This window comes from Aristolochia californica, unplaced genomic scaffold (genome assembly GCF_029961685.1).
Source record: "Aristolochia californica isolate CCGP_79_NKW_82.1479 unplaced genomic scaffold, dmAriCali1.0.hap1 SCAF_12, whole genome shotgun sequence".
Classification (NCBI taxonomy): Eukaryota; Viridiplantae; Streptophyta; class Magnoliopsida; order Piperales; family Aristolochiaceae; genus Aristolochia; species Aristolochia californica.
Window position 1 is genome coordinate 1,081,089 of NW_027181793.1, and position 16,451 is coordinate 1,097,539.

Below are 16,451 nucleotides of genomic sequence, written 5' to 3' on the forward strand. Positions count from 1 at the left end.
CCATCCGATTTTTTCCCCTGCATCAAACTTAGAGTTGAATTTGTTGACATCAGATTCACCGGTAAAGCTCTGAAACCCGTCAATCTGGATTATCCCTTCAATAAGACCCATTCACATAGATTACAGAGTTGCCTGTATTAGAACCATTGCTCTAAAAGATTGACCTTGTAGAGAAGGAGCAACGTGAATATTAAAGACAGGGGCCAAATTCCAACATTTTCAGAAGATTTACCCTTCCTCACCCTCTCGGCTTCGTTCTATTTTCCCCTTCTCATGGGTCTTTCTGTTTGCGGAAAACAAACAACGCCGACAAAAGGAGGAAAAGGTTAGCGGCTTGTTTCAGATGGTCGGTCTTCTCTCAAAATATTCTATTTCACCTTCTGCAATCTGTGTACAGATTTTGGGCTTCCGTGTGAGTTTGTTCCTTCCTTTTTCCTGGTAATACTTTTCTCCCGCTTACGAACATTCTGATTTCCCAATATCTGCAAAGGGAGAAGGATACTTAAAATGCGAGACCTGATGAGAAGGGAGGCCTAGAGGGAGAAGCGAGAGGGAGAAGAAGATGAAGAAGCCTAGAAGGAGAAGAGAGCGTGTGAGAAAGAAAAAAAATTCAGGAGGAAGAGACGCATCCTGACGGCTTCAAGTGGATGACTTGGAAAATACTACGGATTCCTGATTCCACAGCTTAAGCCTTGGGCGGCTTCATCCAAATTACTTGATTTATTCACTTGAAGTCGGTGCTGGTGTACCACTAACTAGGAGTGGCTTCGAACCGAGCTGGCTTGAGCTTGGCTCGGTTCGATTTGGTATACCTGGATCTCGAACTAGTTCGAGATCCAGCTACGGCTTGTTTGAGTTAACAAGCCGAGCTTGACCGAATCAAGGTTCAACTTGAAAGCTCGCGAGTCGGCTCGTTAACGGGCTCATGAGTTGCAGGATCGGGAGCGGGAGCGAGAGCAGGGGAGAGGGATTGAGGGGGGCGCGTACATCCTCTTCTCTCTGATTTCTTCGCCTCTATTTTTGTCGTCGACGACAGGTCCTCGCCAGCACTGCAACTTCGCTCTGCGTCATCTCAGCAGAAAACCAGAGTCCAGAGTCAACACCTAAGTTGGGGAGATCATAAACAAGTTAAAAAAAAAAAAAACTCTTTGTCCCTTCCTCATGGTTCTTGAAGAAATTGAAAAGACATTTTAGTAGAAATACATTTCTAGAGACTATTAGTAGTTTTTTTCAATAAATGTTGAAAACACATTTTTAGTAGAAATATAGGGACTATTAGTGCCTCATTTTTTGGAAATATTTTTCTAATTAGAAATTACTATTAAAAAATTATATAATTTTCTAAGTAAGATTTTCTTGCCAGGATGGGCAAGAAAACCTTATAGAAAATTTTTGAATAAGTATTTGATAGTTGATGCTATAATACTTTTAGCATGATGCAATTTTCATAGCAATTTTGTGTTTGACATTTTATTTGATTAAAAATTTATTGATAAGTATAGTAATATATTAGATTGATTATTATTTTTTATTTATTTCCCTAGAAGAGACAATAAGAGGTTTATTTAACTTTCCTAAGAAAATTTTAAAATATTTCTTGTAATTTTCTAGTAAGTCTCTAATAGTAATAGGATTTTATTTAAATGTTTTTTTTGGAAATATGTATCCTAGGAAAAACATTTCTAGTGTTTCCTAGAATATAAAATTTCAATCAGGGGCACTAAGGAGACCATAGTAAATTTTTGGCCAGATTCAAAAATTAAAACATAAGCTAGACAACATTTGGGGTAAAAAAGATTAATATTGGTGGGTTCTAATCCATTATTGAGATTCAATCCCGAACCCCCCCTATCATTCTTTTTTTTTTAAAAATGTATGCATAATTTTATAGATAATTTATTTGACATATATTTTATGTAGAGTATTAAATGTAGGTTAACCTCGAACTCGGCTAGAGCTCGAGCTCGAGTTTGAACTCGGCTAGAGCTCGAGCTCGAGTTCGAACTCGGTTAAAATTATTAGGCTCGAGCTCGATTACAATTTTAGGCTCGAGGCTAGGTCAGCTCGGGCTATAGTTCAAAATCTTTAAAAAAAGCTTGGCTCGAACATAGGAAGGTTCAAATTTAGCTGGATCCGATGCCACCCTTATACCCAATTTTAAGTAAAGGTCATGCCCAATTTTATGTAATATGTATGCACAATTTTATGTAATATGTATGCACAATTTTATGTGAAATGTAAGTATAATTTTATATACAATTTATTTGACATGTATTTTTTTGAAAAGTTTTAAATGTATGATGGAGCTCGAACTCAAGACATGTAATTTTTTAAAATTTTTAAATGAATGTTGAAGCTCAAGCTCGGCTCGAACTCAGTTAAAATTGTAATCAATAGATGCATCTTATCACACCAAAAGAAACTAATCAATGGATGCAAGTATATTCGGTTTTGTTGAATAGCTTGTAGTAAATTGGAAATAAATTCTTTTAGAAAAATTCAATTCATCAATGGTTTGATTCATTGGAACTTAGACAGGCATAGCTTTCCAATGACATATTATTTATACCATTTAATTTAGGATAACTTCTTCAATGGATTCTTTGATTCTAGTCAAGTTTAATATCTAACACCCCATCTTAAACTCAATATCTTTGCAACACCGATCAACATTCTTAGCTTTTGAAAAATTTCATATTTGAGAGGCTTTGTGAAAATGTCAGTCGCTTGATCAATTGACTTTTCATATTCTATCTCGACTTCCATTTTTCAACCCACTCCCGAATAAAATGATATCTTGTATCTATATGCTTGGATCGATCATGAAACATTGGATTCTTTGCTTGAGCAAGTGTTGATTTGTCATCAATCATAATCTTGGTTGCTTTACTTTGTTACAAATGGAGCTCCTTTAATAGTTTTATTAACCAAATTGCATGATACGTAGAAGAAGTTGCAACAATATACTCAGATTCACATGTTGAGAGCATGACTATGAGCTGATTCTTGTAACACCAATAAATTGCACTATTTCCCCAAAAGAAGAAAAATCCAGTAGTATTTTTTTTATCATCAATATCTCTAGCATAATCACTATCACAATATGATAGATGCCATATTCTGACATGAGAACTAGGTTAATTATAATAGAATAACCCTTATAATTGTGTTATAGGTGGTTATTTATCGGTTTTCAAATCGTTCGCCGTGCCACCGTCGTCCACCGCCGTTCGGTAACCGAGAACAGACCCGAGGAGAGCTCGAGAGAGTCTCCGTCGTGGCGAGTTTGACACTGCCAGTTTCTGCTCGCCAGGCCGAGAGGTGATCCAAGAGGGCTCCTCCGGCGCCGATTCCGCATTCCGACCATCCTTCGGCGTCGATTACACATTTCCGACCATTTCCAGAGCTATTCCGACTTCGACCGAGACTCGAGAGAGCCGGTTAGAGGACTTCAGCTCCGTTCCGTTCTTCGCCAGTCGTCACCTCCGTCCGTGGGTTTCTATCCTTCTTCGCCGGCGTCGTCTCTACCTCCGGCCACTCGCTCTTGCTACCCGAAGCCATCAATTTCGTGAAATTGCAGCACCCGTGAGAATGAGCCTGCTGCCCGAGCGAGAGGAAGGAGAAGGGGAGTAATCTGTCGTTTTGGAATTTAATTTTCCTATAGTTTGAACTTAGGTTTTGAATATTTATTAAATTTGATTTGAGAATTAATGTTAACTGAATATTTGTTTTCCGGATATTTGATTAAATTAGATAGTTAGGGTAGAATTGTAATCTAGGTTGGATTTTGGTATTTTAATCCGATTTCTGTCTTTCACTCTATGCGCCCGAGAGGGGATAGATGTAAGGATTGAGAAATCAGATTCGTGGTTACGTGGCGCTCGAGAGAGGCATGAATCACGGTAAAATCCAGAGTTGATAATTTTAGCATCATCATAATAGGAAATTGATTCTCTGCATTCTATTGTAATTCGATCTCTGTCATTAACTCTAGGCGACCGAGAGGGGCTAGATGCAAGGATTGAGAATCCGGATTCGTGGTTACGTGGCATTCGAGAGAGGCATGAATCACGGTAAAATCTAGAGTTGGCGTTTCTTGTTGTGCAAGTAGTTAATCAGATTATTGCTTGATAATTTAGGATATAATTAGTGTTTAGTTCAGATTAATTCATCATATTTGGTTAGGCTAGTTGACTGAAGAATACACAAAATAGAATACACAAAATTCAGTCCTCCCTATGGATATGACCCTCGCTTCCTGCTAGATTACGTGAACGATTTGTACGCTTGCGAGGTATAAAAGCCAATGTAACTAAATTTCACATCCGTTTGGGGGTCTGCCGGGGAGGCACGTATTAAGTGTATTTCTTTGTTCTCCATGGTCTTAGGTTAGATTTATTTTTATTTTATTTTATTTTATTTTTTGCTTTCATAATTTTATCTTGGTGATTTTGTATGGAGTTATGTTTATTTCTTCTAGTTAGTTCGTATTTTCAGTAGTGAGTTTATTAGCTTAATTTGATAGTTAGTTTTGTTTCTTTTTGTGTTTCTATGCACGGGAGCCAATCCCTAGGTTAACCATTAGCTCCCTTTGTTGAAGAGGTAGAACATATTTGTAGAAAAACACCCGAAGTCAAGTTAGGAGCCACCATGGCCAATCAGGGTGAACCATTACAGTTACCTGTAGCAGGTGACCGTAGAGCCCTGAGGGATTATTCTATCCCATCTCACTTCACATCACCTTCTTGCATTATATTGCCACCCACTACTGCCACCAATTATGAGTTGAAACTGGGTGTGATCCAACGCCTCCCTACATTCTATGGGTTGGAGAAGGAGGACCCTTATTACCACATCAAGGAATTCTTAGATATCTGTGCAACTTTCAAATTCCAAAATTTCTCAGATGATTCTATCCGGTTAAGACTTTTTCCATTTTCACCTAAGGATAAGGCCAAGTCTTGGCTTAATTCCTTAGAGGTGGGCAACATTACTTCATGGGACACATTAGTCATGAAATTTTTGTCCAAGTACTTTACCATTTAGAGAACTACAGCCCTCAGGAGAGAAATCTCCAACTTTATGCAGTTGGAGGGTGAACACTTTTATGAGGCTTGGGAGAAATGGAAGGATTTGATCCGTAGGTGTCCGCATCATGGGTTTGAGAAATGACATTTAGTGCAATACTTTTATCAAGGTCTTACACCCCAGGTTAGATCCATGGTAGATGCAATGAGTGGTGGGAGTTTGAAGGGTAAGAGTGCTAATGAGGCGTGGGACTTCTTTGAAACGTTGAGTGATCAATCTCAGCAATGGGGTTCATCATTTAATGTTGATAGGAGATCCCACGAAGCCAAAAGAGGGGGTCTCTACGAGGTTAGTGAAACACCCATGCTCATGGCCAAGATTGAGGGGTTGACTAGAAAAATTGATGCCCTTATGGTGTCCAAGAGTTCACCTGCTCCTAATCCATCTACTGTCTATGCCATATGCTCTGGTTCATCTCATCCCACACAAATGTGTCCATCTAGTTCATCCTACCCGGAGCTCATTGAGGACTTGAATGCAGTCCAAAATTTTCATAGACCAAACCAGAACGATCCTTTTTCGGAAACATATAATCCGGGTTGGGCTAAGCACCCAAATTTCTAATGGTCCAAGGGCCCACAGGTTGGAGGTCCTCCAGGGTTTACTCAACCCCAAGCTCCACGCCCACACTCCACTCAACAACCATTGATTCCAAAAAAACCTTCACTTGAGGATACACTTCAATTATTCATGCATAATACACACTCCTCCATTGCTAAACTTGAAATGCAAGTGAGTCAGTTGGCCAGCCACATGAGTGAACAGGCACAAAATAGACTCCCGAGTCAAACCATTCCTAACCCCAAAAGCACACATGAGAGTGGGTTGAGTTCCAAACCCCCACCATGAGCAAGCCAAAGCCGTAACCACCCTTAGCAGTGGTCGTGAGTTGAACAATGGGGTAGGTACCACTAAGTCTAAGGAGTACAAGGATGACAATGGGCACACATCATTGAGTGAAGAACCTCTAAGTTCTCCACCAACAGTCAGGCAGATCCCTAACCAAGTCCCACCAGCTCCTTATCCGCAGAGGTTATCGGGCCCACCTAGGAAACGAGATAGCATGCATGAAACGTTGGAACTGTTTAGTAAGGTTCACATTAACATTCCACTTCTTGATGCTATTAGGCAAGTCCCTGCCTATGCCCTATTTTTGAAAGACCTTTGTACACAGAAGAGAAAATAACATGTTAACAAAAAGGTCTTTCTTACTGAGAATGTAAGCTCAATTCTGAAGCACAACACTCCTCTTAAAGTTAAAGATCCTGGATGCCCCACAATTTCATGTGTCATTGGTGAACATACCATCCAGAGAGCTCTTCTTGACTTAGGGGCAAGTGTGAATTTGCTTCCTTTCTTTGTGTACCAGCAATTAGGTTTGGGATAATTGAAGCCTACTCCCATCACACTTCAACTAGTTGACCGTTCTGTCAAGATACCACGAGGAATAGTTGAAGATGTTTTGATAAAAGTGGACAAATTTCTGTTCCCGGTTGATTTCATTGTTCTTGATATAGAACCATTAGTCAATATGACCAACCAAATTCCTGTCATCCTAGGACGTCCCTTCTTAGCCACATCTAATGCTATCATTCATTGTAAACGTGGTGAGTTGGAGTTGTCTTTTGGAAATTTTAAGGTCTCGTTGAATGTGTTTAATGCAGGGCACCATCCACTTGAGTCTGATGATCTCAGTCCTGCATTTAAGATAGAGACTGTTATACTTGAGTCTTACATAACATCTTTAGATATGGACTATATTGATGAGGAAACATATTTCTGAGAGGTTGACTCTTTACTCAGTTTTGTACCTCTGTTGGAGGAAGCTTATGAGGTTGTCACAACTAATCATCCATAGGATCTTCATCTTGACTTGGACAAACCTCTTGAAACTTCCAAGCTAGATCTTAAGACACTTCCTCCCACATTGAAGTATGCATTCTTGGGGCCCATGAACTCATTGCCAGTCATTATTGCCTCTGATTTGAGTACTAAGCAAGAGGAAAAATTGACTAAAATTTTACAAGCACACAGAGAGGCATTGGGGTGGACTCTTGATGCCTTAAAAGGGATTAGTCCCTCCATAAACATGCATCGTATTCATTTGGAGGAGGGGACTAAAGCCTCACATAAGATGCAACATAGGTTAAATCCCCATATGCTGGAGGTTGTGAGAGAAGAAGTCATCAGGTTGCTTGTGACAGGAATCATTTACCCTATTTCTGATAGCACCTGGGTGAGTCCAATTCAAGTTGTTCCTAAGAAAGGGGGGATAACGATAATGAAAAATGAGAGTGGTGAATTGATTCCCACAAGAACTACCACCAAGTGGCGTGTCTGCATTGACTATAGAAAACTTAATTCCTCCACTAGGAAGGATCACTTCCCACTACCTTTCATTGATCAGGTGTTAGAGCGATTGGCCGGCCACAATTTTTATTGCTTCTTAGATGGATACTCCGGCTACAATCAAATTCCCATTGCTCCAGAAGACCAGAAAAAGACCACATTCACGTGTCCGTTTGGCACCTATGCTTACAGACGCATGCCTTTTGGTTTATGTAATGCGCCCGCCACTTTCCAACGGTGCATGATGAGTATCTTTTCTGACATGATTGGTGACTTTTTAGAGGTCTTTATGGATGATTTTTTTGTGTTTGGCTCTAGTTTTGATACATGTCTGCACAATCTTTCACTCGTATTGTCCCGTTGCATTAAGTCCAATTTAGTCTTGAATTGGGAGAAATGCCACTTCATGGTAAAAGAAGGAATTGTTTTAGGACATGTAGTGTCTGAGCGGGGTGTAGAAGTGGACAAAGCCAAGATTGACCTAATTGCCAATCTGCCACCACCTACTTCTGTGAAGGGGGTGCATTCTTTCCTTGGCCATGCTGGGTTTTATAGGCACTTCATTAAGGACTTCAGCAAAAATTTTCGTCCTTTGACGAATTTGCTTGCTCAAGATGTTGCTTTTGCCTTTGATGATGCCTGTATTCATGCTTTTGAGACACTGAAGAAATGTTTGTCCACCCCACCCATTGTCCAACCCCCTACTCGTTCTTTGCCTTTTGAGTTGATGTGTGATGCCTCTGATTATGCATTGGGGGCTGTTTTGGGGCAAAAGACGGAAAAAATTCCCTATGTCATTCAGTATGCTAGTTGCACTCTTCATGATGCTCAATTGAATTACACTACCACTGAGAAGGACTTGCTAGCTATTGTGTTTGCCTTGAACAAATTCAGATCATATCTGTTAGGGTCAAAGGTTATAGTGTTCACTGATCATTCTGCTTTGAAGTACTTATTATCCATCAAGGACACTAAACCTCGCTTGATTAGATGGATCTTGCAATTGCAAGAATTTGACCTTGAGATTCGAGATAAGAAGGGTTGTGAGAATGTTGTTGCTGATCATCTATCTAGGATCTGTGTAGCACCTCAAGAAGGATTCCTTCCTTTAAATGATTCCTTCCCTGATGAACAACTTCTCCAAGTATCTTAGTTGCCTTGGTTTGCTGACATAGTCAACTATCTTGTAACTCATAAGATTCCTGATTGTTGGAGTAAACAAGATCGGTTGAAATTCTTTTCCCAAGTCAAACATTTTTTTTGGGATGACCCTTATTTGTTCAAGGTGTGTCCTGACCAAGTCATAAGGCGTTGTGTACCTGACCAAGACTTTGCCAACATTCTTGAATTTAGTCATTCCCACGCATGTGGTGGACATTTTGGTGCTAGAAAGACCGCGGCTAAAGTCTTGCAATGTGGTTTCTATTGGCCTTCATTATTTAGAGATGCCCATGAGTTTTATCATGTGTGTGATAGATGCCAACGGACTAGTTGTTTGTCTAAGAAGAACATGATGCCTCTTAACCCCATTCTTATTGTTGAATTGTTTGATGTGTTGGGTATTGACTTCATGGGTCCTTTTCCTGTCTCGTTCGGCTATCAATACATCCTTGTTGCTGTTGAATATGTCTCTAGATGGATTGAAGCTATTGCATGTAAGACAAATGATCACAAAGTGGTGGTAAAGTTTTTAAAAGAAAACATCTTTAATCTGTTTGGTACCCTGAGATCGATCATTAGTGATGGGGGATCTCATTTTTGTAACAGAGCATTTGAGACCTTATTGAAGAAATACTCCATCACTCATTGGGTGTCCACTCCGTACCACCCGCAAACTTGTGGTCAAGTGGAAATCTCTAATAGGGAGATCAAAAGGATTTTGGAGAAGTCGGTTCGCTTTGATAGGAAAGATTGGTCCACTCGATTGGACGATGCTTTAGGGGCCTATCGAACCGCTTATAAGACTCCTATTGGGATGTCTCCATTTCGCCTAGTGTTCGGCAAAGCATGTCATCTACCTGTTGAGCTTGAGCATAGAGCTTATTGGGCCATTAAGGCTTTGAATTTTGATTTGACTCAAGCGGGTGAGGAGAGGAAATTGCAATTGAATGAGTTGGAGGAGATACGTCATGATGCTTATGAGAATGCCAAACTGTATAAGGAGCGAACAAAGCTTTTACATGATAAATCTATTTTTCGCAAGTCTTTTACTATTGGGCAGAATGTTTTACTTTATAACTCACGATTGCATTTATTTCCAGGGAAGCTGAGATCCAGGTGGTCCGGTCCATTTGAGGTTACACAAGTGTTTCCTCATGGCGCTATTGAGATCCGCAATCACGGAGATGGGTCAGTCTTCAATGTTAACGTTCAGAGGCTCAAACCGTATCGTGAGAATGTCCCCACACCGGAGGAGGTGATGGTGATTTTCTTGGAGGAACCTGTCATTTCATCTTGACTGCGTTGGAGTCTTGCTTATGACTATAAACTTAGCACATTGTGGGCAATCCCCACGTTTCTATCCCTTTGTACATTACAATTTTTATTTTTTTGGTTTATTCATTCTTATTTGGGATAACCTTTGGTGTACTCTAATCTTGATTGATTGGAGGTCCCCCGGCGATGCCAGTCCCATCATGGACTTGGGGTACTCTCTTGCCGGCTGAGAGCATAAATGGTTCCGGTAGTCGATGACCAGACTTTTGGTCCCTAGTTTGAGAGGTCTGTACTCAAACAACCATTTTGGGATTGACCAGTTCGATCTTGAAGTATTGAATGAAAACCTTATGGTGAGTAACTTAAGGACTTGTGTCAGCGCGTGATTCCTGCTGCCTTCAGTGGCCAGTCACACGAAGATTTCTTCAAAGTGTGATGTGGGATAGCGGTTTCATCTACGGATGATTACCTACGGGTACGACTGATATGAGTAAACCGTCTTCGAGGGAGACTATGTATCATTCCTGAGGGTCTTTATTGACTCTTTAGTATTATTGTTGATGACCAAACACATATGGTCCCACCTATGGATTTAGGAGCCCTGAGGGAGCTTAACCCTTACTCAGTTGGAGTATAACTAGCTAAGCTGTTATTCCTTTTTGTAGTCGTTCTGGTGTTGTAATTTTTCCCCATTGAGGACAATGTCAGGTTTAGGTTTGAGGGGGGGGGGGGGGGGGGGTGTGGAAACGACTCTTTTATGTCTTAGCAATGGTTTTCTTTTGATTTTTGTTCGTGGTTTTCAAATTACTCCTCTTAGTATGTGGTTAACTTTAGTAGAGTTAAAATAAGTTGCTCAAATGTGTTTCAAAATTTTTCGTAAAACTGTGTAGAATATGCCTATTAGAAATCTGCTATCATTTGTTGTGATCCATGGGAATTTAGTGAGATAACTTACTATTGCATTAGACTTGGAACTTAGTTGCAAAAGAGAACATGTAAATCTAGTGTTGATCTATGTTAGTCTGAATAGTCTTGTATGCCTGTTTGAACTCATTCCTTTTTATATCTCAGTGAAATTCCTTGTTGTAATGTATGAATGCAAATGGAAATGCTCTTGCTTACAAAAAAAAGATAACTTCAGAAACAGCCTGGGCTAACCCAGGGACATGCACCGGAACAGTCGGTTACTTAAAAATAAGTGCATGTGCATTGAAGACGAATACAAAATGGTGGTAATACCAAAAGTATTCAGTGAAACAAAAATCACGCTGGTAATAGTAAAAATATGCTGGTAATAGCAAAAATGCGATGGTAATAGCGTAAAATGGGTTTAAATCTAGAAGCAATGAGTTTCCTTAACTTTGATGATGAATTGTAATTTGAAAGAAGTTGCAGGTCAAGATTGAAATTGGTATACTTCTGTTGTGAGATTGTCAGACAACAGGCTTACTCTACTATTTTCTCTTAATTGTGATGTGACCAGGATTTTATTGTTATTTGTTGCCTCTTTGTTCTGTTGAAGTAATTGCTTATGGGTCACATTGGTTTAGGTGGAGTAACAATGAGTGTATTTAGATTGATAATGTGTTATATTTTACACAAGTTTTCAAATTGAGTAGGGTTTCAAATGATTTTCAGATATTTTATGATACTAAGTGTTAGTCATATGCTAATGAGGAGTAAATTTTCTTCACTTTTCTTTTTATATTATTGATTTAGATGAATTTTATGGGTAAATTCCATGCAAACCCTCACGAGACATAACTCGTCCACTACTGTAAAGTAGGGGTTTAACGGCTTGTTGCATGCGCTAAATGCAATCGTGTTCCTTACGAAAGTGGCATTTTGTTTTTCTAGGTTTAATTTTGGTTCTATTGTTGTTTTGCTAGGGACTAGCAAAGATTTGGGTTTGGGGGTGTGATAGATGCCATATTCTGACATGAGAACTAGGTTAATTATAATAGAATAACCCTTATAATTGTGTTATAGGTGGTTATTTATCGGTTTTCAAATGAAACGTGCATTTATTGAATTTGGCATTAATCACTGTCTATATTGCATATTTTTCTCTCCTGAATTATATTTCATTGCTTTTAGGGTTTATTTCTTCTTGAAATGCTTTGTATGGATTCAATTATGGAATTTCAGGGGAATTTTGGTGGAGAAAGAGATATTTACCAAAATGCCATTAGTGAAAGGGAGGTGATTTTTTAGGGCAATCGTATTCAAAAGGGGAGGCCGTCGACCGAAATAGGGGAGGCTGTCGACCGAAACAAGGGAGACCGTTGAGAGGATTTCTAGCCGTCGTTCGTCGTGCCTCCGTCGTCCACCGCCGTTCGGCAACCGAGAACAGACCCGAGGAGAGCTCGAGAGAGTCTCCGTCGCGGCGAGTTCGACACTGCCAGTTTCTACTTGCCAGGCCGAGAGGTGCTCCGAGAGGGCTCCTCCGGCGCCGATTCCGCATTCCGACCACCCTCCGGCGTTAAATTACACATTTTCGACCATTTCCACGGCTATTCCGACTCCGACCGAGACTAGAGAGAGCCGGTTAGAGGACTTCAGCTCCGTTCCGTTCTTCGCCGGTCGTCACCTCCGTCCGTGGGTTTTTATCCTTCTTCGCCGGCGTCGTCTCTACCTCTGGCCACTCGCTCTTGCTACCCGAAGCCATCAATTTCAGGAAATTGCAGCACCCGTGAGAACGAGCCTGCTGCCTGAGCGAGAGGAAGGAGAAGGGGAGTAATCCGTCATTTTGGAATTTAATTTTCCTATAGTTTGAACTTAGGTTTTGAATATTTATTAAATTTGGTTTAAGAATTAATGTTTATTGAATATTTGTTTTCCGGATATTTGATTAAATTAGATAGTTAGGGTAGGATTGTAATCTAGGTTGGATTTTGATATTTTAATCTGATTTTTGTCTTTCACTCTATGTGCCCGAGAGGAGATAGACGCAAGGATTGAGAAATTGGATTCGTGGTTACGTGGCGCTCGAGAGAGGCACGAATCACGGTAAAATCCAGAGTTGATAATTTTAGCATCATCATAATAGGAAATTAACTCTCTGCATTCTATTGTAATCCGATCTTTGTCATTAACTCTAGGCGCCCAAGAGGGGCTTGACGCAAGGATTGAGAATCCGGATTCGTGGTTACGTGGCGCTCGAGAGAGGCACAAATCACAGTAAAATCCAGAGTTGACGTTTCCTGTAGTGCAAGTAGTTAATTAGATTATTGCTTGATAATTTAGGATATAATTAGTGTTTAATTTAGATTAATTCATCATATTTGTTTAGGCTAGTTGACTGAAGAATACACAAAATTCAGTCCTCCCTGTGGATATGACCCTAGCTTTCTACTAGATTACGTGAACGATTCATACGCTTGCGAGGTATAAAAGCCGATGTAACTAATTTTCACATCACAATACCCTATCAAATTGAATTCATTTGAAGATGAATAGAAAATTTCATAGTCAAAGGTACCTTTGAGATAACGAGGAATCCTCCTAGCTACCTTCATGTGTGTTTAAGAGGGATTTTCCATGAATTTTTAACTAAAAAAAAAATGTCAGGCCTGGTACAAGTCATGTACCTCAAACTTCCCAAGAGGCCTTTGAATAAGTTTGGTCTACTCTTGCTTCATCCTCCATTTTAGAAAGTTTCATGAAACATTCCATGGGGGTATTGGGAGGGTTGCAATTCACTATGTTGAATTTCTTGTTCATTTCATTTGTATAAGTCTCTTGAGAGATGAAAATACCATCCTCCATTTGTTTTACTTTAATACCCAAGTAATAAGACATGAGACCCATGTCACTCATTTCAAATTCTTGAGCCATAGTCTTCTTGAAGTTTTTAACCATTCTTTGATTGCTTCCTGTGAAAATAAGACCATCCACATACACACAAACCAAAAATAATCCTCCATTTTTTTGTTTTAGAAAAAAGTGCATATTCACGTATGTATGCACCTAGTAAAACCATTCTATTGGAAATACTTATCAAGACGGTTGTTCCAAGCCCTTGGCACTTGCTTGAGTCCATACAAATCAATTTTAACACTTTTTCTTCATGGCCTTTAACAACATATCCTAATGGTTGTCCAACGTAAATCTCCTCCTTTAGATAACCATTCAAAAAAGTGAACTTTACATCCATTTGATGAATCTTCCAATGATTCTAAGATGTAAGAGAAATTAGCAATCAGATTGTCTCTAGGCGAGCAACAAGAGAAAATACTTCTTCATAGTCAATGCATTACTTTTGTTTAGATCCTCGAGCAAATAACCTCGCTTTGTATCTCTCTACTTCCCCCTTGGAATTCTTCGTCGCTTTGAATACCCATTTAACTCCGTTAGCCCGATGATTACATGGAAGAGAAACAAGTTCCCAAGTGTCTTTCTTTTCAATGGCTTGAATTTCTTCATTCATGGCTTGTGTACACCTTTTGTCTTTTACAGCTTCTTCAAAACTCAAGATTCATCATTAGAGACAAAACAAAATAATTTTTTATCTTCTAACTTTTTTATTTCATTGTCGAAGTCTTCAAGAGTCGGATATTTTTGAGGTCCTTCACTTGAACAAGATGATGGTGAAGACAATTACAATGATGCTTGAGCGATTGAAGTTGGTAAGGTTGGAGAAGTAATTTCACATTGAGATTGTTACACTGCAGACTCTTCTTCTTCAAAATATGGAAGAAAATCATAGACTCCTTCCTCATTAGCACTCCAATCCCATGAAACATCTTCTTCAAACTCAACATCTCTACTAACTAGAATTTTATTATTTCTAGAATTGAAGACCTTGTAGCTTTTTGAATTTTCGTCATAGCCAATGAACACAAACCTTTTGCTTCTATCATCGAGCTTAGATCTCTCTTGTTCTAGAACATGATCATATTCCACTAATACGAAAACTTGCAAGTGTGACACACTTGGCTTTCCTGCACTCCATGCTTCTTGGGACATTACATTCTTTAAATTTTTTGTTGGAGATCAATTTGAGAGATAGACTGCACAAGCAACAGTTTCTGCTCAAAATTCTTTTGGCATCATCTTGCTCTTCAACATAGTCTAGCCATGTTGAGGATTTTCTATTCTTCCTTTTCCAACTTCATTTTATTGCGGCGATCTAGGAACTGTCAAATTCATGTCTTTCGCAAAAAAAATCTTGAATTCATAGGAAGTGAATTCTCCCCCTTGATCGGTTTGTAGTGCTTTAATCTCATAGACATTTTCCGTCTAAGCTAGAACTTCAAACTTTTGAATGCCTTAAAAGCCACTCTTTTGTACTTCAAAAAATAAACCCTTGTATTTTCTATAAAAATCATCATTTAGAAGGATAAAGTAAGAGTTTTTACCAAGAGATTGAGGCTTGATAAACCACACATATCAGCATGGATTAGTTCATGTGGAGTGGTGGCTCTTCTAGTGGATTGGTTTGGAAAAATATTTCTTGAATGTTTACCAAGTAAGCGTGTTTCACATACTTGACCGAGATGATTAATTTTTGGAATGCCCTTCACCATATTCTTCTCTCCCAAGTCTCTCTCCTCCAAAATTTAGATGACCAAGTCTCATGTGCCAAATCCATGATGGATCTTTAACACAAGCTTTTAAACACGTTGCTCCAATGTTCTTCATATCAAGCATAAACATTCGATTCTTTGTCATTATGACCTTAGCGATAAGATTGACTTCTCGATCTCTAAGCCAAAGAAAACAATCTTCCATGGTGATTTTGTAGCCACTCTCCAAAATTTGCCCAATAGTCAAAATATTACTTTTCATCTTGGAAAGTAATAAAAATTATGATGAATTTTGTGGCCACCTCCTTTTATTTGAAATAAGACCACATCTTTGCCTTTAATATTCACCTTTGTATTGTCACAAAAGCGTACATGGCCCATTATATTATTGTCAAGTTCCACAAATTTACTTTTATCACATATCATGTGGTTGCTAGCCCCATTATCGAAGTACCATGTACTATTTTCTCCCATGGGCTCAACCTTTAGTGAAAGGAATAGTGTAGGCTCCTCAACAACTTTCTTGTGCTCAATCAATTTTGACTCTTCATCAACTTCCTTGAATTGACACTCCCATGAATAATGTCCATATTTCCCACAAGAATAACATTCAATTTAGAATTTTCAATTCCTACCTCATTATTTCTCCAATGATAGATTTGGTTTCTATTCTAAAAAATAGAATTTTATTCATCATTACCTCTTCCTTGACCACGTCCACATCCATGACCTCTACCACGTCCTTGACTTCTTACACCTCTCAAAGTGCTTTCACTTTTAGATTTTGAGAGATTACTTTGCTTGCAATGCTTGCTCAACTTGATCTTGATTGTCTCGATTCATCCTCCCCTCATGGTCTCATAATGACCCATTTAATTCATCGGTGGACATGATCTCCAAGTCTTTAGACTCTTCAATGACTACCCACACATGATTTAATTTTGAGTTGAGGGAGCGTGGAATATTCTCTACAACCCTAACATCTTCATTCTTTTCTCCTAGCCTCTTATTCATCATCTCCAAAACTTTCGTGAAGAAATCTTAGATAGA

The 16,451-nt window shown here is 39.1% G+C and overlaps 1 protein-coding gene and 1 non-coding gene across 2 annotated transcripts; both read right to left on the reverse strand.

The window, feature by feature from the left end:
- Positions 1-5,055: 5,055 nt before the first annotated feature.
- On the reverse strand, positions 5,056-5,162 carry LOC137947133 (small nucleolar RNA R71). The gene has a single exon (XR_011111180.1). It is a non-coding gene; the product is annotated as a small nucleolar RNA R71 (small nucleolar RNA).
- A 9,829-nt stretch (positions 5,163-14,991) lies between these two features.
- LOC137945595 (uncharacterized) lies at positions 14,992-16,128 on the reverse strand. Its single transcript, XM_068791535.1, has 5 exons — positions 16,102-16,128; positions 15,750-15,959; positions 15,392-15,663; positions 15,234-15,327; positions 14,992-15,114 (listed from the first exon to the last, which is right to left on the reverse strand). Exons 1-5 carry the CDS (start codon positions 16,126-16,128, stop codon positions 14,992-14,994), a joined length of 726 nt encoding a protein of 241 aa, XP_068647636.1.
- Positions 16,129-16,451: the final 323 nt, after the last annotated feature.